Here is a 24547-nt window from a genome sequence, read left to right on the forward strand (position 1 = left end):
ACAGTATGGCAAATAACACTACTGACATGGTAAATACAGAAAGGGATATGAATAAACGGATATCCAAAACTTACATGTTGCAAACATTGCATCAAAATTACACTTCTGGGAAAGCACCTAGTATGTCTGAAGGACACAGGCTAAATGAAAACCAAAAATAGAAGTTGGCACTTGCTTTATAGGGCTGCTCAGTATGTTAGCAACGCTGCAGAATTTGGAGTATATAACTTGTCCAAGACATAAGGAACTTGGAAAAATGAAGTAAAGCTACCTAAAGTACTAGGACCTAGACAGAACTAAAAAATAATTGCCATGCCTTAAAATGCATACTGTGAAATACCAGATAATATCGTAGCCTGAAAACTTGCCTCCTTTCCCTCATTCTCGGCTCCCTACCCATTACTGGGAGAAAAGAGGAGAAGGTGAAAAGCTGCAGACGTTTAGCTCAAAATCCATACAGGTGGTAAGGCAAGGTATCTCCTCTGTCTACCTCATTTCACCCTCCAGAACGATCACTCCCTGGTAGAAACCTACAGAATTCTAACCTTAAATTCAGGCATTTTGTCAGCCTGTGAGAACCCGACCTGGTGAACAGGCCTCACCAAACCTTCCCACGCAACCCTCGCCTAACGCTGTCACAAACACAGGCACCTCGCTCTGAGCAGGGCGGGGCAAGAGTGAACTTGCACTTTCGGGAAATTTCCAAATTGCCTTTTTGAAACGCCGCTGTCCTGGGGGAGAAAAAAGAAAAAAAAATCTTCCTAGGACAGACAGGAAGGAGACAATGGCGAGTGCCAGCACCAACTCTGCGCTCACTTCACCCCAGCCAGGAACGCACACCCACAGATCCACACACCCCGCACCCACGAGAAGCCGTTTTCCGTGGGGGAAGTGAAGTCCTCCCCCCGTGGGGCTGGAGGAGGCGGGCCCAGAACGCTTGGGGCGGGGAAGGAGGGCGGCCGGCTGGGCTTGCGTGCTCCCGGCTTTCGCTTCCCTGGAGCGCGAGGATGAGCGGGGATGGCGGAGGCCGGGAGGGTTCCATCAGCTACTCCCTTCCTTCCATCCCCTCCAACAAACTCCCGGATTTGCGTTTTATCAGCCGTGGTGCTTACGGTACCGTGTCCGCCGCCCGCCACGCTGACTGGAGGATCCCGGTGGCCCTCAAATGTCTGCAGGGACCGCTGCTAGAAAGGTAACGGGGGTGGGGACGGGGGGGATCCGGCATGGGGGCGGCCCTGGGGCAGGGGGAGAAGGTGATGGGAGCGGCGCGGCTGCCGGGTGAGGGGGGTACCAGCGCTCACCCGGCAGCCGCTCTGCTCCCGTCACCTTCCCCCCCGCCCCCACGCGTGGGGAAGGATCGAGGTGAACCCGCCTTTCCCGCAAAGGATGATTCAGCTTGAGCCATGAGAAAGCAGGGAGCGCCCCCCCTTCCCCTCCCCGCCCCCAAGCTTCCTCTCTTTCGGTCTTAGAAACAAACAAACAAAAAAAAAGGGTGGTTTCAGTCTCAGCAGGTGAGACGCTGAGCAAATGGGCTCTTCTGAAGGTTTTTTGGTTGTTTTTTGGTGTTTTTTTCTTTTTCAGTGCACACCTTGGTTCCTCCTCAAGGTGGGATTTGCACAGTTGTGCTTCTTCCCGCGTCCGTTGGTTGGCAAGCGTTTTGCCGGAGTATCAGCGGGATATTAAAATACAGTGATTACTATAGATTTGTTGTCCACAGAGAGAATATGAGGAATATACTGTATCCACTGGAGATTGCTTCCAGCTCCTAGAAGAAACTTTCCTGAGAATATGGTGGGTTTTTTTGTCCCCCAGATCTCACAGTACTGAGAGAAGCCAATTTAAAATAACAAGCTTATAGTGTCCAAGTGACACTATCTATTAGCTCTTCAGCCTGTAGCAGTAGTGTTCCCCATTTTCCTGAGGCCCAAGTGACAGTGTGTTTATTGCAGGAGCTGTCATTCCGCTTAAGGGGGCAGCAGGTTATGATTTTCCGTCCATCTCTCCCTCATTCACTCCCTAGAGTGCCAGGTTTTTATCACATCAATGCAAATTTGCCTCTTCTTAGATTGTCTGAAGCCTGCCTGGCTGTAAACCTGCCTCTTATCTCTTATCTATGTGTTTTTAATCTTTACTGCCTCGGGTTCCTTTGCTCTATTATTAGGCATTTAGGCAGAATAGCTTAAAATAACTTATCTTCTATTCTAGCATATGGGGTCACAAGACTAGAAGTTTGTTATTTTGAGTGAAGCTATCTCACCTCTTATTCCCCAGGTGTGTATACACAGGCTTTATCTCTGAAATCTTGCCAGAATGAAATGGAATCTCAGTTATGTTTTCGAACAGGAATATTGTGTTCTCTGCTAAGTTTATTTTGGGTTTTTTTCTTTTCCTTTAATTTAAATCCCTGCTAATCAGAAATGCAATGCTTATCCTCTGAGCTCAGTTGAGAGAAAATAACAAATATTGGTTTTAGCCTTATAAGAATTTAGATTACTGTGACATCTGATCTGTGAAATTATGATGAAAAGTGCAACTGAGGTAATCAAAATAATTCAGTCACCTACCATATATCATGCAAAGCTTGGAAATGCTATCAGAAGACTGAAAGCTGTAAGAAATATGTTATACCTGAGTCTCTGCAGCAAGTGATTTGTCAGTTGTATAGCAGGCAATATAAAATGCCAGTCTGTAAACGCTGTCAAGAAAAGGGAAGAGTTCACAGTGCAGTAAATACCCTAAGCAGGAAGCCTGTACTGCGTATCCCAGAAATTGGTGAGTGACCAGCCAAAGAGCAAAGCTGGTTGAGAAGCCCAGTTTGTGGGCTTGTAGTAATTTAGGCATTACTCAATGCCCTTCCGGTAGGGAGCAGAGAAAGGTGAAGTGACGTACAGACACAGGAACAGACCTCAGTGTCTTGCAACTGGTTTCCCAGCTACACCTGAATTCCATGCGGATGTGCTTCATAGTCTGGGAAAACCCCTAGCTTTCTCAAACCTATTCCTTTCTGGAGAGAGGGAGGAAGGGAGGGAGTTGTCTTTTGTCCTATGCTTTTCCTGAAGGCTGCCTTTTTACTTTCATAATTTCCTAGAGTTTTCTGTAATAGAAGCCTTTTTCCATCACATAGATAAGGACCAATGATTGCCCTTAATTTCACATCCACCTAAATTTGATGTTTTCCTGTCATAAAAGCAGCAGGCTTTAGTTCTCCAGGCTTCTTCTGTTCCCCATATACTCTGATGGCCTTTTCTTTGTGAGGGCTGGATCTACACCACTGGGTCCAGACTGCCGTGAGCTCTGCAGTGTGTGCTCTGGGCTTGATGGAAGCCAGCTCTGCCCCAGGAGCTGGGCAGCCACATTAACAAGGCGCTGTGCTGAGCAAATCATGATGGGTGTAGCCCTGGCTTGTAGGCAGCCGTGCCCCAGCATGGCTGTATGGCTTCTGCATCCAACCGGCTCACATCCCGAGGGTCAGTCTTAGATGTGCTGTAAAAGTTCTGTATTTGGATATCCTAGTCGCGTATTTGTACCTGTACTAGTCTCTGCTGGTATAAAATCTAAATCTTTTTTTTCTCTGAATTCTCCTTCATTGCCCACGCGTCCTCACTGTCAAGAAACTCATTTTTTCAAAGAATATTTGAGATATAAGGCATACCAAAAAGTTTATAATTTTTAGGGATAGAAGCATACTCATTCTTAAGTAAAACTTGAGCTTCTCAAATCCATATGCTGCAAGGTCTGAATTTGCAAAGATGCATCGAATTCACGTTTATGAGGAGGTTTGATGTAACAGAAGGCGTTCACACAGCCAAACTTGGGTGTCCAGACATCATGAGGCTGGTCCCTTCCTGCTTCCTGTGCACCAGGAAATGATTTTTCCGGAGGGTGATTCAAAGCAGGGGCCCAAATTGATGGAAAAATTTATGTGAAAACAAAACGTGGTTGGTCATTCCTTTTCCTTCAGAAACTGAAAGTGCATTCCTTCAACCCACGTTATTTCAGTGCATGCTAGTGTCCACTAAATTTAGATGGCTGGAGAATTGCAAATATTAAAATCTCCACTCTGTAGGAGATTAATGTTGGGCCTCAGTGAAAACTCAGAGTTTGAAGATGGGCAGTAAAATAGGACAAATGTAGTTGGTTGTTACCATTATGATTACAGAGGACGGTGAAAAGTTGGAGTTCTGACTCTGTCCTGATTTACTGGAAACATGGATGAAATGTGTGCTGGAAATAGAGAGATGTGTGTGGTACAACAAAACTGGGGAACCTGTCTTGTATTTGCATTTGCAGATTCTCGTTTGTCTTACTACATCTTGTTATCAAAGCAGCGTAGTAGGAAACAAATGGTGAAAGGTGGTGGTACTGCATAGGGGTACATCCTTTTTTTTTTTTTTTTTAAGAGACAAACATTTGCTTTGAGCTTCCCGATATTGGTATGGTAACCATTTTTATGTGTTTGTTTTCTTTTCTTTAAGTGATAGAAAGCACCTTCTAAAAGAAGCAGAGATATTACACAAAGCCAGGTTTAGTTACATTCTACCAATTTTGGGAATTTGCAATGAGCCTGAATTTCTGGGGATAGTAACAGAATACATGACAAATGGGTCATTAAACCAGCTTTTACATGGGGTAAGTGTACTTGCAGTCTTTAAATACAATCCCTGGTTGTTTCAAATAGACTGTGTTTTCCGTACTTAAGGGAAGTAGTATAGTAAAGTGTATTATTAATAATACTTCAAATTAAAGGACAGTCATTATCACTGTTTTTTGGTGCTCAGATAGACTTTCTGTATCCCAAAAAGACAACCAAACTCAGCAGACTTTAGTTTTATTTAGTTTTTATTTTTCCTTTAATGTCGTGACTGGCTTCATGTTGAATTAGTATATAAAATTGCTTTTAAAATCTCTGTTATTCTCCAATTGACAGCTGAAATGCTTACTCCAGCCTGGGTGTCGGAATTATTGCTAATGTAAATATCACACAAAGATTAGAGATTTTTTTTCCTGAATCTGAATCTTTATTAATAAAATTGAAGATTTTGACTTTATGGAAGTCAGATATTGCCAATCCAAACAGATACGGACATTTCTACCAGACATTACTCTCAGGAGTAAGCTCTCCTGTGCTGAACTCTCAGCTGCTCCCATTGGCTTGGTCTGAGCATTCAGTGTTGCTCCTGTAAAACTGCTGCAGTTGTGTCTCAACAGCTCTGCAGCCTCGTCTGTGCCTTTAATCAGTTCGTATCTTATGTCTTAGGGAGCTCAGCTGTGTGTTTTGCATAAAGGCATTAGTGGCAATGTAACTGTTAAGACTTCAGTTGAGTTTTACTGCCTTTTTCTCAGTGTATTAATACTTTAAAAGGTAGTATTTTGTACTTAGTTTCACCACAGCTTTTTTTTTGCCAATGTCAGTTGAAGATATGGTTCTTGTCTTCCTTTGTGTAGTACTTACAGTCTGTGGGTTGCAAGTTTCATATGGGAGTTCATCTATAAATCATATTTCCATATGAATGAGTAATATAGTAAATGTCCTGTATCATGTATACCAGTTATGAACTATTACCTGAATGCTAGGGAAACATAATACCGCATGATTAAAATTTTTATCTTTGTTCTAACAGCTAGCCAGTCTTAATGCTTTGTTACATTTTTTAAGGAGTTAATGTAATGAAGGTTTAAATGATTACTTCGTATCCAAGGCACTTTCTTCTTACTATGAAAGTCTTTGTGTTCTACTATTAGATCAGAACAGAGGATTATATTCTGGTTTTGTGGTTTTATCTTGGCAGAAAGATGTATATCCTGACATTCCCTGGTGCCTGAGATTCCGTGTTATTTATGAAATTGCTTTGGGAGTAAACTATTTGCACAACATGAATCCTCCATTGCTGCACCATGACTTGAAAACCCAGAATATTTTACTGGATGATGAGTTTCATGTCAAGGTAGAGTTCGTTACTTCTTATGTTCTTCGGCATCCAGAATGAGCGGAAGTGTTTCAATTATGGTCAGGGAGGATGTGGCCATACAGAGGGGATGTAATTGTATGCCAGATGTTTTCTTCTGTCCTTGCAGATAGAACTTAACAGCTTCTGTTGAAAATTCTGTTTTGCTCAAGTGTCTACTTGAGCCGTCTGCAAAGTGTAGAAAGAAAAATTTGGGCTTTTTGTATTATAGCAGTAGCTGATACTCAGTAGCAGTGACACTCTCATGTGGCAGCCTTCCAAGGGTAGCTACGTCCATGACCAGCCCTTTCTGAGGAGAAAACAGAAAGTATTCCTGTCTGGGGTGCTCAGACATGTTAGTTCTGGAGGACAGTAGATCAAATTTAGATGTTAATATCCCACTTAATATTTATCATGCGACATGTACATATATCTTCTGCTAGTATAGTATGAGAACATGTAAAACATAACTGTGAAATCTGATCGTGTTGGAAGATGGCTTTTGTGAAGCTCCTTGCAAACATGCATAGAGAAGTAATATTAGTTTAAAACTTTAGTTCTGCCTTTTAAGATATCACTGCCATGATGTGAAAAAGAGACTAAAAGTACTTCTAAAAAAATGGTTAGGTGCTTCCATAATTTCAAGAGTTGTTTTTCTTTTGGTTTTTTTTTTTTTAAAGATTTTCTGTTTTTAAAATTGATAGAATATGTTATTCAAGTAAATGAGAAATAAGAGATGTTTTGCACTTAATTTGTACTTGAATGGCAAATACTTCAGTTTTTACCATGAGAAGGAAGAATCTTTCAGTCCTTTGAGCAAACATGAAAGATCCAGTGCTGATTTCTTCTCTTTCCCTTACAAAGACATTTTTCTTGGCAGCAAGGCACCTTACGCAGCTTTGTCTCCGCTCACACCCTCAGCAGGTCATACCTCCTCCCACTCAGTTGTGCTGGTATTACCATCTCTTGAGCTTCCTGATAAACCTGATGGGGGAACTGTCTAAGTAATTCTTTTATCCACTCTTTTTTAAATCCCTAACAGCACTGGTGTGGTTTGGTGCTCTGCCTGACCACATCTAAATTGCTGGAGCAATTGAAGGGAAGAGGTTAACTCTTGCATACCTGCCCCACCTCCTGTCTCTGGAAGACTGTCCTTAGGGTTTTTAAGCGGTTTTGGGGGGTAAAGCTGGGTTCTCTAAATTAGGACAACTGGCAGGAAATGCAAGGAATATTATCGTGCATGCCAAATAGAAGAAGTATTGCATATCTATAAAAGTGACACCATTCATAGAGTGCTTCTGGCTGTCCCAGATCTACTGAATGAGCAAGATAACGCAACCAGTTACGGTGAGGGATGCGTGATGAGAGTGAGTTGTAGAGAAAGAAAGGTTATTTTTTCGTTGTGGATTTTGACTTTACACTCTCCAGAAGGCTTGTTTATGTTATCTTAGTTACCACAGTGCTCACACAGGCATCTTTATTGAAAATGGTTTTGCTCTTATGCAAGTGCTGGACAAGTGCAGAGCTTGTGGCTGGCTACTTATCTTTCTGCCTTGCATGCTGGACCCTCTGCAGCTTAGCCAGCAAGCTTATTCTTCTGGCTGTTTGTCTACCTACCCATAACCTACTCTGGCATCTTGCTTTCTGGCTCGTGCATGTCTGGGAATGTAAAATGAGGTAAATTAATTCTTTATGTAGATGTACTGTAAACTCTGTAGAAAGGGACAAAGCCCCAGAATGCACAGTAAAGAAAATATTCAGCAACTTTTTTCAGAATTTCAGAATATCAAATTTATTAATTTAAAATGAGTATTTCATACTTTGGAGGTGAGGTGGGGTGCCTTATAATTTTTTTTTGTGAGAGCAACTGTCTCAGGATATCTGCAGGCTAAGTTCTGTAGAGCTATTTTGTTTTATACTAAATTTGTGCTTTCTTCACAACCAGGCAGCTAGAAGTACTCAGTGGCTTTTTGTTTCCTTTTTTTTTTTTTTTTGGCCAAAGTCATTTTCTTCATACAGGACAGACTTCTATAGCAGATTCCCCAGCCTTAGAGTACATGAGTCCTTCCTTAAAAAGAACAACAGAATAGGGCAGTGCTGTAGGGATAATGTGAGTCATGACCTGAGAATGCTTTCTGAACTGGAGCTGGTGTTCCCTGTTGGGAGGGCAACCATGTACTTTCTGTGCATCAAGTTAAGGACTTTAAGTGACCCCTTCTTTTGGGCATATTTCAGGGATTTCTAACAACAGTAAGCCAATAAATCCAGATTTCCTTCTCAGAAAAACTGATTTGTCCTTTCCAGATTGCAGATTTTGGCATGTCAAAATGGCGTGTCATATCCATGTCGCAATCACGAAGTGAAACCTCTTTGCCAGAAGGAGGGACGATTATCTATATGCCACCTGAAGATTACAATCCCAGTCAGAAATCCCGTGCAAGTGTAAAACATGATATCTACAGGTAACTCACATTGTTCTCAAGTGAGCTTTGCAGTCTGAGTTCAGATTTTATTTACTGCACTTAGACTTTAACATATTTTCAGCAATTTCACTATTTTTAGAAGTGTCGTATGTGTATAAGCAAAATGTGTCGGGGAAAATAGAATTGAGTGGTACGTAGATTTGATCACTTGTTTGTTTAGGAAACACTGAGGCAAGTGTAATGCTCCAGAAGTTAAGGTAGAACTGCAGAAACAGAGAGGAGACTGGTTTCTGTAAATGTGTGTACGCATAGAGAAAATGTAGGGAGAGGAAAAACTGTTCACATCCTGATCTCAATGCGCATATCCTTGTAATTTGTGCACATCAATTAACATAATTTGCAGAATGTACTCAGTGGGGTAAAGAAGAAAACCTGTTTTTGGAAAGGAGTTAGGAAAAAACAGGGTAATGGGGTTGGAGGAAGCATTTAGAGAGATCTCCTAAAGGAATAACTTACTTTATCAAAGTTCAGGTAGATTTGCGTCAGTCAGTTCTGAGTAGTAGAAGTAATAGAACAGGAAGTAGTAGAATGGTGGCAACCCATATAACAAAATGGCAACTGCTCTTAGGATATTTAGAGTTACGGTTAGCTAATCTGAAAAGGCTTGGAGAGCTCAAAGATTACTTGAACAATCGTGGAGGGAATTCTCATGTGTAAATGGAGATCGAGGAGGCATGAAGAAACGCATCACTGTGACAAAGCTCATCTCTCTGTTGCACTCTACCACCTTTACCTTCAGCTGTCTTTGACAGGAATGTATTTTGGTGACAGATAAATCAGTCTCAAAGAGTCTTACTGACTTCCAGGGAGACCACTATTTCTCTTAATTGTCCCTTACCCTTAAGGGGCGCACAAAGTTCCTTGATATTCCTGTCCAAAGAGCAGAGATGGTAACACACCTGCTTTCCTCACCCTTTGATGAGAAAATCTGGACTAGGAAGACATTGAAGAGGAATAATGTTATATTATGGGGAAAGAAATAGCAGTATGATATTATCTCCTCTGGCTTTTGATTTTAGAGGACTTGAAAGTGTAACTGGTAGCTTAATGAGTGAGTGGAGATGAGGAAGACAATGTTTGTTAGAAAGAAAAAAAATGTGTGTGCAGAAGAATAACAGCCAAATGGAGAAAATAAGAAAAGAAAGATCAGTAGAAGAGCTTAGAAAACTGATAAATTAGGAAGGAAAGAGATTATTTGAGAAGAAAGAAAAGAAACTGAGATGACATAGTAAAGAGGCAGCTCAAGGCAGGAATACATGAAGGTAGAGAGGCAGTGAAGGAGATGACCATCCGAAAAGTCACACAGGAAGATCTGTGCTCAGGAGCAGATTGAGATGCTATGAAGCAGAAATAAAAACGGAAAACATGAATAGTGTAAAGAGGAATCAGCGTGAAGTGGTATGCTGCAGTGTTGTAGAACTGAGAAAATAATCTTAAATTGTAGAGAGATTCCAAACTAAATGAAAGGCTGGATATCTGATTGATTGACCGTAGCAGATACAGCTGAATTTTGTTGAGATATTAAAGCTAATTTATAGAATCATAGAATGGTTAGGGTTGGAAAGGACCTTCAAAAGTCATCTAGTCCAACCCCCCTGCAAGGAGCAGCGACATCTCCAACCAGATCAGGTTGCTCAGAGCCCAGTCCAACCTGGCCTTGAACATTTCCAGGGATGGGGCATCCACCACCACTTTGGGCAACCTGTTCCAGTGTTCTACCACCCTCACTGTAAAAAAAATTTTTTTTTACTAAAGATGGAGCAGATTTGTATTCACTGAGTCACTTTCCATTCGTGTTGATGTGAATGGAAAAAAATTTCACCGGTTTCAGTAAGCAGATGTGTGTTCAGTCCACTGGCTGTAGTTCAGGGTGATCTTCCTGAGCAGGGAGGGCAGCTGGAGTGTGCTTCCCAGATGCAAGTCTGTATCTTACCTGACTCTGACTTTGTGTTGGGATAGAAATGTGGGTGAATGCCATCTTCTCTGCTAGTACTCTCCTTCCCATGGGAATGTCAGAGCGCATCGATTCAGACTGGGGAGATGCCACAGTATTGCAGTTAGGACAGAGCAGTTGGGATTCTGGGGCTCACTTTACTTTGCGTACTGAGATTTAAACTGCATGTACATGATTCACAATGTATTAGTAGAGCAGAGCTAATACAGATTTGGAATTGAAGTTTATATGCCATGTACTTTTTCTGTACTTAATATTAGTAACTAATTCTAGCTGAAGCCACTGATTAAAATTCCTGCTAGTTTTCATATATTCCAGTCATCGTAGTTAGCTACAGTCAGTTCTGTGTGTGCCATGTGGGATTGTTTTAGCAAAATGCTTTTAATAAAATGTAAAGCTGAGCATATTGTGTCATTAAGTGTCAGTAATCTAAAGTAACATCTTCTACACTTTTATACTTTAAACAGTTATGCAATTATTATGTGGGAAGTGATGTCAAGGAAACAGCCATTCGAAGGTAAGGCCATATCTTTAATTTATTTTTCCAGCCTTATGTAAAAGCTAAACCTGAGACCTGGGTACCTGGGGACTTCATTTTAGAGGTTACTTTACAATGATTCGACTTGTAAGTTTGTTGAAAAACACTTTGAGTTACTTTTCAAATTAGACTCTTTTTCTGTATTTTTTTTTAATTACAGTGTTGTTTGATAAATTAAAAATACTTTTTTTAAAAAAAAAAAAAAAGAAACATAACCATGTTTTGGTGAGCAATAAATATTGTGTCTGCAAACTAAATTATTCCTCCTATAGTAAGCTATTTATATTGCATATATTTCTAATGAATGCATGATGTCTATTTTGACAGAAGTTATAAACCCCTTGCAGATAATGTATAGTGTGTCACAAGGACAGCGGCCAGACTTAAGTGAAGAAAGTTTATCAATGGACATTCCTCATCGAGTGCTCATCATAAGATTGATAGGAAGTGGATGGGCACAAAACCCAGATGAAAGACCATCATTTTTAAGTGAGTTTACTTTGCATAATGAGAAAATATTTTTAAATTGCCAGATTTCTGTTGAACATGGTACTTACTGAACAAATTTATAGTCGCAAAAGGGAAATGGTAAAGATGTCAAGAGATACGTATGCTCAGTCTTGTTGCGCACAATAAGGTGCTTGTCTGCTTCTACCATGGGGAAAACAAACTTTTATGAGTGGAACTATGTGTGTGCCATAAACCAAGTTGTTAGTTTAAGTCTTTTGCATTTGCCTTCTCTAATTTACCTGTAAAAAAGCAGCATGGTTTGTTTAAGTACTTGCACTTGAGGGGTTTCTTGTTTATTGTTGAAGGGAATGGATTTTTTTAAGAAAAGGGGGGGGGAAGTGAAGTGTATTAGGGTACGTGGAATTTATGAGCAAGCAGGCAAACACGCCAACAAATCTTTGCACATCAGATAAACTATAGTGACTTCACCCTGTGTTTGCATCTCAATATAAATCTTTTTCACCAAGATTTTATCTTCGGCTGTTCCACCTCCCAGATGGAGGAGGAACTGGTTGTACTCACCCACCCGTTGATTGCAGAATTTAGAGAATAAGACTGAAGTGCGAGCTTGCAGAGATTAGAATGGTGTATTGTGAACTGGAAGAGTTTTGGGTTGATTTTTGCAAACCTGTGTTTGTCGCCCTTAACCAATGTACTCGGTGTATGTTGAGTCCAAATTTATCTGCCATATCAATTTCTCCTTAACACGCTTAATTTTTTGGTGGCTTTCGGCTCTTGTTTGGCCATTTTGTAAAGGTAACTCCATCAAAATTGGCAGAAAGCGGTTACCTGTTTCAGTTGGGAAATTTGCTCTTGCAAGTGTTTCTGTGGTCCCATATGTCAGTGTGGTGAAGCTAACAGTGGTTCCTGCAGCTGTTTTGCTGCAGTTGTTTAATTTGCATGTGCTTTAAAAACTTCCTCCCTACTCCTTTAGAAAACATGATGTTAATTTTGTAGGGAAAGCTAAATCACCTTGGAGACGCAAAAATGTAGAATAAGAGAGTTACTGAAAGTATTCAAATGTAGAACACTACTCTGTTCTGGTGTAAACAATTCTATATTTTAAGTTCCTTACTGGTTAGGTTGAAGATGCAGTGACTCAAACCTGAAATACTAAGGTTTTTTAGTTGATTCTGGTGTTTTTTGGTTTTAGTGTTTGTTTTGTTGGGGTTTTTTAACGTTATGAGTAGAGAGGTCTGAAATCTTAATGTTTCATTTGTAGCTTTGGTGAACAGAAGCTTGGTTATTACTTTGAAAACCTTTATAGGCATTCATCCTTTGAGCTGAAAAGTATGAGAAAGTTGCTATTCAGATAGCTTAGAAAGAAATGTTCATAACTTCATTTTTTTACATCAGTTTGGCAGAGGACTAAATGGGGACACATCCAAGCACATACAGCATCTTTATGTTCAGTTTACAGTCCAAAATGAATACCTTTTTTGAGGCATTTTTATTTTTACATTAAGAATATTTTTAAATATCAGGTTATTTTGGCATGAGTCCGGTTTGCATGGTTTAAAGTTGTGGATTCTTTTTTTTTTCTTTTCCTCCAAGCAAGGAAATATATCTGTTTTGTTTTTTTTTTTCTCTAAATCAAAAAGAAGAAGCAAATCATAAGTTCTCCCATATATTCTTGTTTTCCTGTGTCAGTTAACCGAAACAAAATAGCAATCAAAGTCTATGGTCACACTGAAGGGATGATTACCTGGGATATGTACTACAGCTAATTTGGTTTCTGTTATTAGTGTTGTGTCTGTAGTAAGATGGTCTTTGAAGAAAACATGCATTGCTTTTTCCTCTAATTTACTATTGTAAAAAATAAAGAGGAAGTTGCAAAACTGTTGCAAAATTAAGGGAAATTTTGCAATTACCATAGCGCAGGGAGGGGAAACCAAAACACCCAAGCCCCCTTTTCGATAAATAAACTTTAAATAGAAAAGCTTGGTTAACCTGTCTGTTCTGGGACAAAGATTGCTTATCACCTTGTTTCTACATAGCTCTGTACTGGGAATGTGTACCTACAATTTAATTATAACCAATAAAAATTAACAGTGCTAGTATTTCAGTGTGGAAAATGGAGTGCCAAACCTGTAAAATTCTGTTTTAGCTGATGCAAAAAAAAAAAAAAAAAAAAAAAGAATCCCAGTATTAAAGGTCTGTTTTGAAGATTCTAGTAGGAAAAAAGTTAATATGGGAGAACTGTGGTTAAAATAAAAATATGTTAATAAGGATGCAGTGTGACAGATTGCTAGTACAGTCAATGGGTTTTGCCGAATCAGTGGAGCTGACAGAAATGCAGTAGAATTGTGAAATGCCATCATCCTTTCCTGGCATTTTGTTGTACTTGAACACTGTTTCAAAGAGACATTATTATAATACGGTCATCTCAAAATTTGAAATATTTTGTTTTATAAACCATTCAGCATTGGAAAGCAAGGGAGGATAGCACAGGTTGTCACTTGTTTATTGGACTGTCATGTGCCTCCATCTGTGAGCAGATGATTGTACCTTCTCTGACTTGTTGCCTTTGGTGAGAATGAGGACGCTATCATTTGGATTCACTGGATGTGATAGGTCAGTGCCTTGACTGTCAGCATCTTTTGATGTGGTGGGAGTTTATTTCTTTTTCTCATATAAATCTCTACACCTCTGCTGGAGTGGGACGACAGTGTTCCACTCTGAGGTCTTCTGCTGTTTGCTCCCATTTAGCAAACCAGGCTTGTTGGGTCTATCTTGAAACATAGCAAACCACTGATCAATCCATTCCAGAAAGGCAAGACTCGTAGTCCTGGATCTCTTTTGATGCAGAGTGCTGAGGTGGCCAGATTAGAGGACAGGGTTTGTGTTGGTGATGTGAAACTCCTGTGTCTGTAACAGGTGAAAGCAAGAAATTTCTGTTTGGCAGCATAAGTAGTTTGATATGTATCAATAGACAAATTACTTTTGTAAATGTAAGAAAGTAGCTCTAGCAAAATGAAAACTTAATTTCCACCCCAAATCCTTCAGCAAAGTACTCTTTCTTTGTTTATAGAATGTTTAATAGATCTTGAGCCAGCCCTGCGAACATTTGATGAAATAACTATGCTGGAAGCAGCAATTCTGTTAAAGAGATCAAAGGTAAGTGGCTCTTGTGACAGTTATGAGTTGGTCCAATAAATTGGTAACTTTTACTTGCTAAAAGAAATGTAATCTCCTTTGTCATTTATCTAATCTTGTATCTGAGTGAAGCATGTGTTTGTACAGAGCTGTCATCTTATAGCAGAAATTCAATACAGGTAAATATGTCTCTTCCAGTCACTGTATGAATCACAACGTATTTACAAGAGTGGAAAGAAAGCAGATGTGGAGCAGATCTCTCTAAATATACCTCTGAATCCCCAAGAGGTAAATATTTTACATACTGCATTTGGTATGTCGACATCGTTAAAGATTCTGAGAGATGAGAGTTTTAAAGGGATCTTTACTTCGTAAGGGGGAATTGTTTTGCAGTTTACTTTCCTATGCAGTCAGGAAAGGCATAAAATGTGTTATTTAAGCAGGCATGTGACAAATGCATAGCCATATGGGTGAAGATAGTAAAGGGTGGGTAAGCAGAAATAAGAAGGGCATGTTTGGTATATCCTCTAAGTGTGGGAAAGCCATACCCTTGAGGAGGAATGCAGCACACAATGTCTGCAACTTCTAAGAGATTGTCTTCTGCTCCCTTACACCTCCCTGGAGGTTGCTTGTATAGGGTCATATAGATTTTCTTCTGTATTTTGATTCCTAATGCAGCTGCTTTTGGTTCTTACTAATAGTTAAACTTGTATACAAAATTGCTGTCAGCTTTGGAAAAACACAAGTATTAAAACACACTACATTAATGTATTAAAACACATTATATTATTTCTTCTGTTTTACTGTATTTTAATTGTGCTGTCTATTGAGCATTTAGATACGAGGGAAAAAACACACTGATGGGAAAGTACTCTGTAAAAATTGCAACTTTGTATTTATTTAATGTGCCTTTTCAACATACAACTGGAATCATTTCAGGAAACGTATTCTGGCTCTGTACAATGTGATGCCCTTCCCCTTCGGAGCATCTCTCCAGATATATCAAGACTCAAGTCTGTTTCCAAGTGTAATATCCTCTCTTCAGGTAGACATACTCATGACTTCATGTAAATTTAAGTTGCCATCGCAGCTTTACACTCCCACTGTGACATTGCATTTGCATAGTAGAAAGCTGGATCTCCATTTATGTCAGGAAGGAGATGTGTTTTGTAAACCTAGTGCTCTGGGTAAAAAAAAAAACCTAGAATATTTTGCTCTGATTCTCTGTTCCTGTCACTTAAGATATCCCCACAGCTCACAGCTTCAGTTTTCGTATTCAGAGTTATGAGTGCAGAGATACTTTGTCCCTTCAGACTCTTGGTGGTTTAGTTAATAATTTGTGAACTACTCCTAAAGATAAAAAGGCTAGACATTGCTGAGTAAACAAAGTTTCTAATGCAGCCCAACCTCTCAATCATTTTAATTCAATAAATACAACAGCTTTAATAAGATTGTCTTGCAAATGTATCTGCACAAATCTTTTGTAGCTAGTACATTTTCTGAATAAAACTTGTTAAAATTCCCACACCAAACTCATTTTTGAGGTTTTGCTTACATCAGAAGCCAGAAAAATGTGATGGGACCCAGGCAGAATAGTTTCACAATACATTGTGAAACTAAAACTATACTTAAATTTCTTCTCTTGAGAGAATACAAGCATATCTTTCGAAAGAATGGAGCATCATTTGGCTTTGCAGGGACCAGTGGTATGAAAGCAGACAAGACAATTGACTTCACTGCTATAAAGTATGGCATCAAAAAGTGTGCTGAGGTGCTGAAAACTGGAGATATTCTGGTAGAGGTAGGAGGGCACAGGCAGTTTCTTTTCCAGCTCCTGTTTGAACACACCCACAGTTCTGGGCTTGTACTCAACGTACTAGAAAGATATAAATACACAGTAATTCCAGGGAAAATAAACTATGGGAGCTTAAGGAATTTGAGTTACTGGGGAAAATGGCAGAAAGCAAATGTAGTGTAGTTTGACTGTACCTCTACCCAAGCATGTATCTATAAACATAGTGTAAAAATCTTAAAGATGGAGAATAACTTGTCATTACCAAGCTTAATAGGAATGTTGTGATGAATTTTAGAAAATTGAATAGTAGCTTGAATATGAGCATGGACTGTAAGTGTAATCAGATAAGATAATGATAATGTCAGCCCCTTTTGGCTGCTGGTTCCTGTTAAAAACTGCTGCCTGTGGAGGTCATTGATGAAATTGTGATGGTATTATTAATCTGATTCATCAGTTGCTGGTCCTTTACGGAGTCACAGCTTAGGCTTTGTTGCATGTATGTATAGATACTGTAAAGCCTGTGAAAATAGTGGCTACAAAACCATACTACAACAGAAGTGTTTGTTATTACTTTGCCAGTATCTGCATCAGGTAGTTTTATAATGGAAAACAAGACTGACATTCTTCTTACTTTGCCAAAATTAGATCAGATTGTTTCCAGTGAAAATCTGTTCCCAGGTAGCTGTTGCCAAGAGATGAGTTTGGCATGGCACCAAGGCAGAAGTTAATGACTACAGCTATTAGTATAGTTGGTTTTTTTTCCATTAATACAATTTCAGAACCTTACTTCTTCAGAGGTAGGAACTGTCTTCTAACTTTCAGCCTCTTTAATTTTTCTTCCCTAGCCAGCTGATACACATACTTGTTCTTGGGCATTGCTTTAAGCTTAAATAGCTCTTTTCCCTCTTTTTCTCATTTTCACAGAGTCATAGAATCATTTAGGTTGGAAAAGACCTTTAAGATCATTGAGTCCAACCGTAAACTCAACACTGCCAAGTCCACCACTGAATCATGTCCCTAAGCACCACATCTGTACATCTTTTAAATACCTCCAGGGATGGTGACTCAGCCGCGTTCCTGGGCAGCCTGTTCCAGTGCTTGATAACCCTTTCAGTGAAGAAATTTTTCCTCATATCCAGGCTAAACCTCCTCTTGCGCAACTTAAGGCCATTTCCTCTTGTCCTATCACTAGTTACTTGGGAGAAGAGACTGATACCCACCCACCTTGCTACAACCTCTTTCAGATAGTTGTAGAGAGTGATAAGGTCTCCCTGGAGCCTCTTGTTCTCCAGGCTAAATAACTCCAGTTCCCTTTCCCTTCTGATATAGAAAGTAATCCTTTGATGTACTTTGTTTCACTAGACAAACAAGATATGCTCTATTGAAGTCCATTTGTAAAATAAGCTTCTTCATTCTCCTGGTATCCTACTAGTTCTCCCTCTGTATGTTCTAACTTAAGTCATTGAACTAAAGCTACGAGACATCTGTACTTTGTATTAAAAAAGAAGTGTGACAAGTGTTTTCTACCTGAAATAAGAACTTTATTTAATATCCCTTAATTTTATTTTTCCTTTCTCACAAGATCATTACAGAATAATCTACCTAGGTTTTTTTTTTCCCTCATCTCAATTCCAAATTGTTAGCCCCATCATGAAGCAGAAAGTCTAGATCTCGTGTTTTATGCTGCCGAGTTTCCACTTTTATTATTCCCATCTTCTAGGTCAACTAAGTTCTTTCTAAGTAAACTAAGTCAACCTGTTCTTTCTGAATAACATCTGCAAAATTTCTTAGCATGTTTCTATTTTTATGCTATGGTCACTGGTCAAGTTCATTCTCCCATACTAGTACAATCCCAATAGTTTTGTCTCTAATGCTGTTAAAGATCTCTGTGTCCCTAGTGATCTATAACCATCTGTCCCAGCAGAGCTGTTTAAAATCCTTTTCTAAAATGATCTTTCACTCACATCAGTTGTCTCCTAATCCTTTCTCATTCATGCAGTACATAATATCTGCTGCTTCACACTACGTAGCTCTGCCCAGCTTACTTTCTCCCTTTTAATGAAATGAAATGATAGTTACTATGAGCTCTAGTCCACTATTTTAAAAATAATGAGAGTGTAATTTATTTCACATTTTTCTGTTCCTGCTGCTAGTACTTATAGCCACATTCTTCAGCGGGTCAGCACTCTGATCTAAGAATGCGCTTTCAAATACCTGCATTGGATGGGTATCTACAAATCCTGAGCTGTCCAGGGAACTACCTGTTCTTATTGTGTCTTTAGATGTTCATCTGGATTCTTACATCTGCATCTCAGGTTCTTAGTTAACTTCTTTGAAGCTCTTTATCAAGTGACACTGTGAAAGTCTGTAATGAAAACTGTATACAGAATTAGGCATATGCCCTGAAGTTGGTTTCTCATTGGCTCTCTTCTTCAAGTCATTCCTACTGCTCCTTTCACATCCATCATTTTTTTTCTGCCATAAAATGTCATAAAAAAGAAAACTGTTAAGCTTTCCACCTAAGAAAATTGCTTTTTTTGCTTTTACATGAAGCTTTCTTGAAATCATATGCTGTTTTGACAGACTACTAAAAGCTTCCATTGACTTCCCACTAAATGTCACCATTGGTCTTGATGTACTTGCCTTCCACCTGAATCTTTCTTGCAGTCTTTCCACCTTTGTTACTCTGCCAAACTTCATGACAATAAATTAGTTGGCTTTCATGCTGATTCCTAGCTTCCTCTCCAAACACTTGAAGGAGTTATTTTGTTCTTTCAGTCCCTACAAAAATTTTCTGTCAAATAGAGCTTTTTTTGAAGTTCACCTTCACTGGATTTATTCTCTCAATTTTCTTTTAAAATAAAACCATGCTGAAGTCCTGGTAAAAGATAAGAGACATAAATGTGCTCCAAACCTGAGTGTAAGGAATAATGTGTTGTATTTGAAGTGAATTTAGGTTGTTTATAGCTTGTTTTATGGAATTGCTCTAAACTATGGCTGTATTTTATTTGAACATAGAAGTAATGCAGGTTGCTTTATCTTTTTTTAATCCTTTTTTTTTTTTTTTTTTTTTTTTTTTTAAAGATGAAAATTCTGGGAGTTTACACTCTCTCAGCAGTCAGAGCACGGATGAAAATATCTCTGTGACTCAGAGTGCCAAACTTCTTGTGCACCCATACAGTTATTTTCCCTCATCTGACAAGAGTATTTCAGATGCCTCAAATTCTGCATCATCTATGCTGCAGTCATCACCAGTTCCTTCAGGTACGGCAAGCACTGATTTAATTCCAAGACCCACAATAAGTGTCCTAATATCAAATATATGTGTGTATTAAATGGAAACTGGAACTGTTGTTCATCTGCAAAATGAAAACAAAGCATTCTACAAATTAAGAATGCAAATAATTCTGTCCTTCTAGTTTTATATTACAAAGTAAGTAAGACCAGTGTAAAATGTGACCTACTACACATACCTGTAGCTCCTAGCTTTTTTTCTCTCCTTGTAAGCAAACTTAATTCCTGCTGCCTTGAGTCTTCTTTATCCCATTCCCTTTGCTGATATTATTTCTCCTTTCTCCTACTGCTGTAGCAGTACTGCAGTCCAACAGAACAGGAAAAAAGTTAGCTCAGGCTTGACTCATCTTGTTGCCTGTGAACTTCTCCCCACTTTTTCGGCCTGTCAATCTTCCTCTTAGTAATGGTGGGGAAAAGAGAAGCAGCAGCTGCAACAGCATCTCACCTTTAATGATCTTCTGAGTGAGGGCCCACTGCATGATATTCTTATGCATCAAATAATTGTTAAAAGTGTGCTTCCAAAAAAAAAACAACAAAAAGAAACTTTAATGCATGATGAATTATTCAGAGAGATACTTTTTAATGAGCCACACAGTAACATGCAACTTTATAAAGACCTGCCACATCATCCCTCCTGGAAATAAAGAGAATTGGCACCTTTTCACTGTGCGAATCCTCTGCTTGAGGAAAATGCACAGGAAACTACAGGGATGTTTTCAGCAAACTTCAATAAAAGTCCTACTGGAAAGTGAAGTTACCACCTCTCTCTTTATAGTAGCAGGTCAGTTTGAACACTGGAACAGATTGCCTACAGAGGTTGTTCAAGTCATCCTTGAAGTTGGCCTTGCTTTAAGCAGGCCATTAGACCAGATGACCTCCTTGAGGGTTCCTTCCAACCTGAATTTTTCTGTGATTCACATAAAATAAATACTCTTAACCACCAAATTTGACAAATTGGTACATTTTAAATTTGGAATACAATAGTGAAATGTCAAAGGCACGTTTAGTAGTTTAGTGTATTTCTAATCAAAACCAGGTTTTAAACTGCCCTTTCTCAGCTTGCTCTTTGTTCTATGGCACTACTTATTGACAGATAGTTACAATACTAATTTTTTTTTTTTTTAAAATCCTCTCCAATCTCAGATTTTGTTTTGGAAACCATACAACAGAATGTAGCTCATCAATGGATTCAAAGTAAAAGAGAAGAAATTATTGATCAGATGACTGAAGCATGTTTGAATCAGTCACTGGATGCTCTTCTATCAAGGTTTTTACTAATGAAAGAAGACTATGAACTTATAAGCACCAAACCTACAAGGACATCAAAAGTCCGACAACTTCTTGATACCTCGGACAGCCAAGGAGAGGAATTTGCCAGAATTATAATACAAAAGTTGAAAGATAACAAACAGCTAGGACTTCAGCCTTATCCAGACATTGTACCTAATTCTCTAAGACTGCATCTTTAAATTGATTCTTTCTTTATGAAGCCATGTGAATATTTCTTACAACATGATTCTTGTTTCTATATAGTAGTTTTATATATGTACAGCTTTGTCTTTACTGTGCCTTTGTAGAGACTCAGAAATTACACTGAGTTCGTCTGGACTGTGTTTGGTGAGTTACAAGTTAATCAGTTGGAGTGCAGTCACAAGGCCGAACACTTGACACTTATTGACTCAATTCATACAAGTATTTTGTTTATACATAACAAAGAAAAAAAACCATTAAATGTTCCCTGTTTTACATATTTTCTGTTTATACATATCCTTTGCTTTCACCTGACAGGTTTGAGACAACCCATCTCAGCTTGGAGTATTGTTTTTTCTCCCTCCATCTGGTCTTTCCGATAGAGGGAGAAAAAAAAATCTAGGTCAGGGCTTGTATGCTGTGTTTATAATAAATTTTCTTCTTTCAGCCATACTAGTTACTCCTCCCAAGATACCAGAGAAGAGCGGTAGATGGGAGGAAGTTTGTATTGCATTTTTACAGGATTTTTTATTACATTTTCTTTTTCCTATTTTGTTGCGAGGGCAAGCAACTTCAGGTCAATGCATAAGAAGAATGTCAGTCCAAAAAGGAGCCTGGGGGCAAGGAGGATGTTGTGCTGATCATCTTTAATGTATCAGTTCTTAGCATAATAGAAAGGGCTCAGCTGTAGCCTTTTACATTATTTGGTTACACCCACTTAAATTCCTCTTGAAATCGTAGTATGTTGAGATCCACATACAGCTTATAGAAGGGAATCATCAGTTATGCCTTTTTTACATTTCCTTATTTAATGCCTCCCTGAACTTTGTCATCTGCCATAAATACTTCTCATGTCATGTTGTTGGATCAAACTTCTAATTCCATTTTATTTTTAGTATTTACATGGTGAGCGGTAGTTTGGGTCTATACAAAGATCAAGCATGCACTGCCTTTCCAGGCTGCAAGTGATGTGCAGGGCTTTCTTGTGCTATGACCTGCCTTAACCTTCTCTGGACAACATCTCCACCATCTTTTTTGTCTGAAGTATGGTGCTAACATGTTGAGGCACAAATGGAGCCACCTGAGAGGAAAAGGTACGTGGTGTTTTTTTCAGCTCATTTCAGGAAGCTTTAGTGACTTTACCTAGGTGGATTCAAAACTCGTAAAAAAAAATACTGGTTTTAATTTGTCAAAACACAGCACAGGCAAATTACTTTTACAAGCACTAATAAATAGTTACAAATTATGCTAACACTAGCTAAAATCTGGGGCAATACAAACTTCACGTACACAAAAGCTGAAATCTACCTAAACTACCATATAAAAATGAGAAATCCTAAGTGATGGCTGTTTAGAAACCTATGGAGATGTGAGATCTGCCCCATTTCAATGATTCAAGCTTCAGTGCGGGCATTGCTATTTGCCAACAGCTTAGTTTTTTCAATATCTGTCATAACTTGTTTTGTGAACTGAATCGCAAGAATATGATGTATAATTTATTGGATAGAAAAGATTTTTTTACAATTTTTTTTAAGTAAGTTTTTGGTATAAACTGTGGATTTGTATTTTATCTTGCTTCTTTCTGAAGGCTGTAAAATTCAAACTAGATAACAGAGACCAGGGCAATGTGCTTTTTGTAGAGCAGACCTGAAGATGTCTGGCAAGGACAGGCTCTGAGGAAAGCTGCCAGCCTTGCCAGTGGGAGTTTGGTGCCAGAACTGTGTGTTTCACTGCACGTCTCATTTTAAGTCACATCTGTTCATTATTACTAGTGCCTAAAGAAAGACTTGGGTCATGCAAGGTAGGAAGATCACTTTTCTTAGATATGTGTCCAAAATTCATCATGTATTAAGAGCTTTCCTGAATTGTGGTTTTAGTAACCAGAAGAACAGAGGCTTCTGTTCTTATCTTTTTACCATCTGGTACATTATTTTTGTAGTGGGGTCTACATGAGTTGCAAAGTTTGTAATTTATTATTTTAAGTTACCTGTAAGAAGGTAAAGACAGTCCTGCTATGTTTTTTTTTTTTAATTAAAAAAGAAAAAGACTGAGGGTGGTCATTGGCCTGCCAGGTTGCATCTGATGTCTTGTGTCTAGAGGTCTGCACCTTCTTCCTGTTTCCCAACTCACTGAGAGCAACTTCTGCCTTAGAGAAAACAGCACTGATGCCACACTTCCTAGCTCTGTATGTTGTGCACTGTACATGATGATGCCTGTACAGGATGGCAGGCTCTGCTCTGAATTTGTGATTTGTGCTGTTGATCCTTCTCAATGCTGCTGCTGCACGTGTGCACTCACTTGCCTCTGACATGTTCTGCAACCTGCCAGTGTGCCTTCTGCAGCTTTCCTGCCCGCATCCCGTGAGCTGCTGTTCCCCAGAAGCCGTGTGGATGGGTGGAAGAGCCCTGGGGAATGAGTGGGACAGATCCCAAAGCCGTTCCAGGTGCTGCCAAGGCAACTGTGGAAGTTGTCCACCCTCCAGTCTCTTCATAGCAGAGAGGAAATGTTGAACATAAAGGATGAGGACCCACTGGTAGGATACTGATCTGAAGGAAAAGAGCATCCTGCTGCTTTCTGCAGTCTCCCTGCTGGCTTTTGCCTGTTACTAGGGAAGTCAGTTAATAATAACTTGGAGTCAGTTAATAATAATAGTGATAAATCTGGCCTACAGAGTCACGTTCAGGAATGGTGCTGTCACACTGCTGCAATTGCTATGGGCTGCCCCTCTTCATGTGCCAGAGATATACAGCTGCAGAAAAACTAATTTTCTACCTCTGGTCCTGAAGACACATCCATTTGTAAGGCCATGAATGTTCTTCTAGCCAAAGCACAGCACTCCAAGGAAACCCTGGGTCTACTCAGTAGAAGAGCTCAGTCCTCTTCTACTTGGACCCTCTTCTTCCTTGGACCCTGAACATCCCTCAATGAAGGAGTAAGATCCATAAAACTGCCCTCTCCAACATGTTAGGCATGCAAAAATTTCCTCAAGGGTGAAATGGAGAAGCAGGCAGCCACACTAGGGACTGGAGGGATACAAAAGAGGGGATCAGGAGAAAGCTTTGGGATAGACATGAGGAAAGGGAGGTGGAGGCTGTGTCGCTGAGCCACACAGCTGAGTGTTGCTGAGTGCGTGAAGGGTGTGTGGGGCTGACGATTAGACATATGAGCCAATAAATCAAAGTCTGACGCTTCTTCTGTTGTTTTAACTCCAGTACTGTGAAAGAGGAACAGCTTCTGTGCAGCTGGAACACTTAGCACCAATTTGAGTGTGGCAGCAGGTCCAGGGTCAGGAAGGATGGTCGGGCACAGTCATGCAGTTCAAGCACAACTTCTCTTGTCAGGAAGCGGAAGCCCAAGCCTGGGGTGTCTGCCGCAGTCACCCTCTCTGGTGGGACCCTGCTCTCTGAGAGAAAGGATTGCAAGCGCTTGGGAAGACTACCATGTGGGAAGCAGATTGATTCC

At 39.5% G+C, this 24547-nt stretch overlaps 1 protein-coding gene across 3 annotated transcripts; it reads left to right on the plus strand.

Moving 5' to 3' along the window:
- The first annotated feature begins 975 nt into the window (after nt 1–975).
- On the plus strand, nt 976–21363 carry RIPK2 (receptor interacting serine/threonine kinase 2). 3 transcript variants are annotated; one of them, XM_086742466.1, is made up of 12 exons: nt 1063–1192; nt 2206–2271; nt 4476–4629; nt 5790–5945; nt 8250–8407; nt 10850–10899; nt 11248–11409; nt 14462–14547; nt 14725–14814; nt 15466–15571; nt 19406–19585; nt 20759–21363. In XM_086742466.1, the coding sequence occupies exons 3-12, from the start codon at nt 4594–4596 to the stop codon at nt 21082–21084; spliced, it is 1350 nt and encodes a 449-aa protein (XP_086598592.1). In that variant the 5' UTR covers nt 1063–1192; nt 2206–2271; nt 4476–4593; the 3' UTR covers nt 21085–21363. The 3 variants fall into 3 exon arrangements, with proteins under 3 accessions (XP_086598591.1, XP_086598593.1, XP_086598592.1); XM_086742465.1 differs by lacking the exon at nt 2206–2271 and having other exon boundaries at nt 976–1192; XM_086742467.1 differs by lacking the exons at nt 2206–2271; nt 4476–4629 and having other exon boundaries at nt 1027–1192.
- Nucleotides 21364–24547: the final 3184 nt, after the last annotated feature.

The sequence above is a fragment of the Chlamydotis macqueenii genome, chromosome 2, assembly GCF_036417535.1.
Source record: "Chlamydotis macqueenii isolate bChlMac1 chromosome 2, bChlMac1.mat, whole genome shotgun sequence".
NCBI lineage: Eukaryota > Metazoa > Chordata > Aves > Otidiformes > Otididae > Chlamydotis > Chlamydotis macqueenii.

Bases quoted from the DNA above. Each gene is read 5' to 3' on its own strand.
- RIPK2 (XM_086742465.1), top strand. From the start codon at position 1,008: ATGAGCGGGGATGGCGGAGGCCGGGAGGGTTCCATCAGCTACTCCCTT. The intron at 5,946-8,249 runs GTAGAGTTCGTT...TGTCCTTTCCAG, and splicing joins ATGATGAGTTTCATGTCAAG to ATTGCAGATTTTGGCATGTC. The intron at 15,572-19,405 runs GTAGACATACTC...TTTTTTTTAAAG, and splicing joins GTGTAATATCCTCTCTTCAG to ATGAAAATTCTGGGAGTTTA.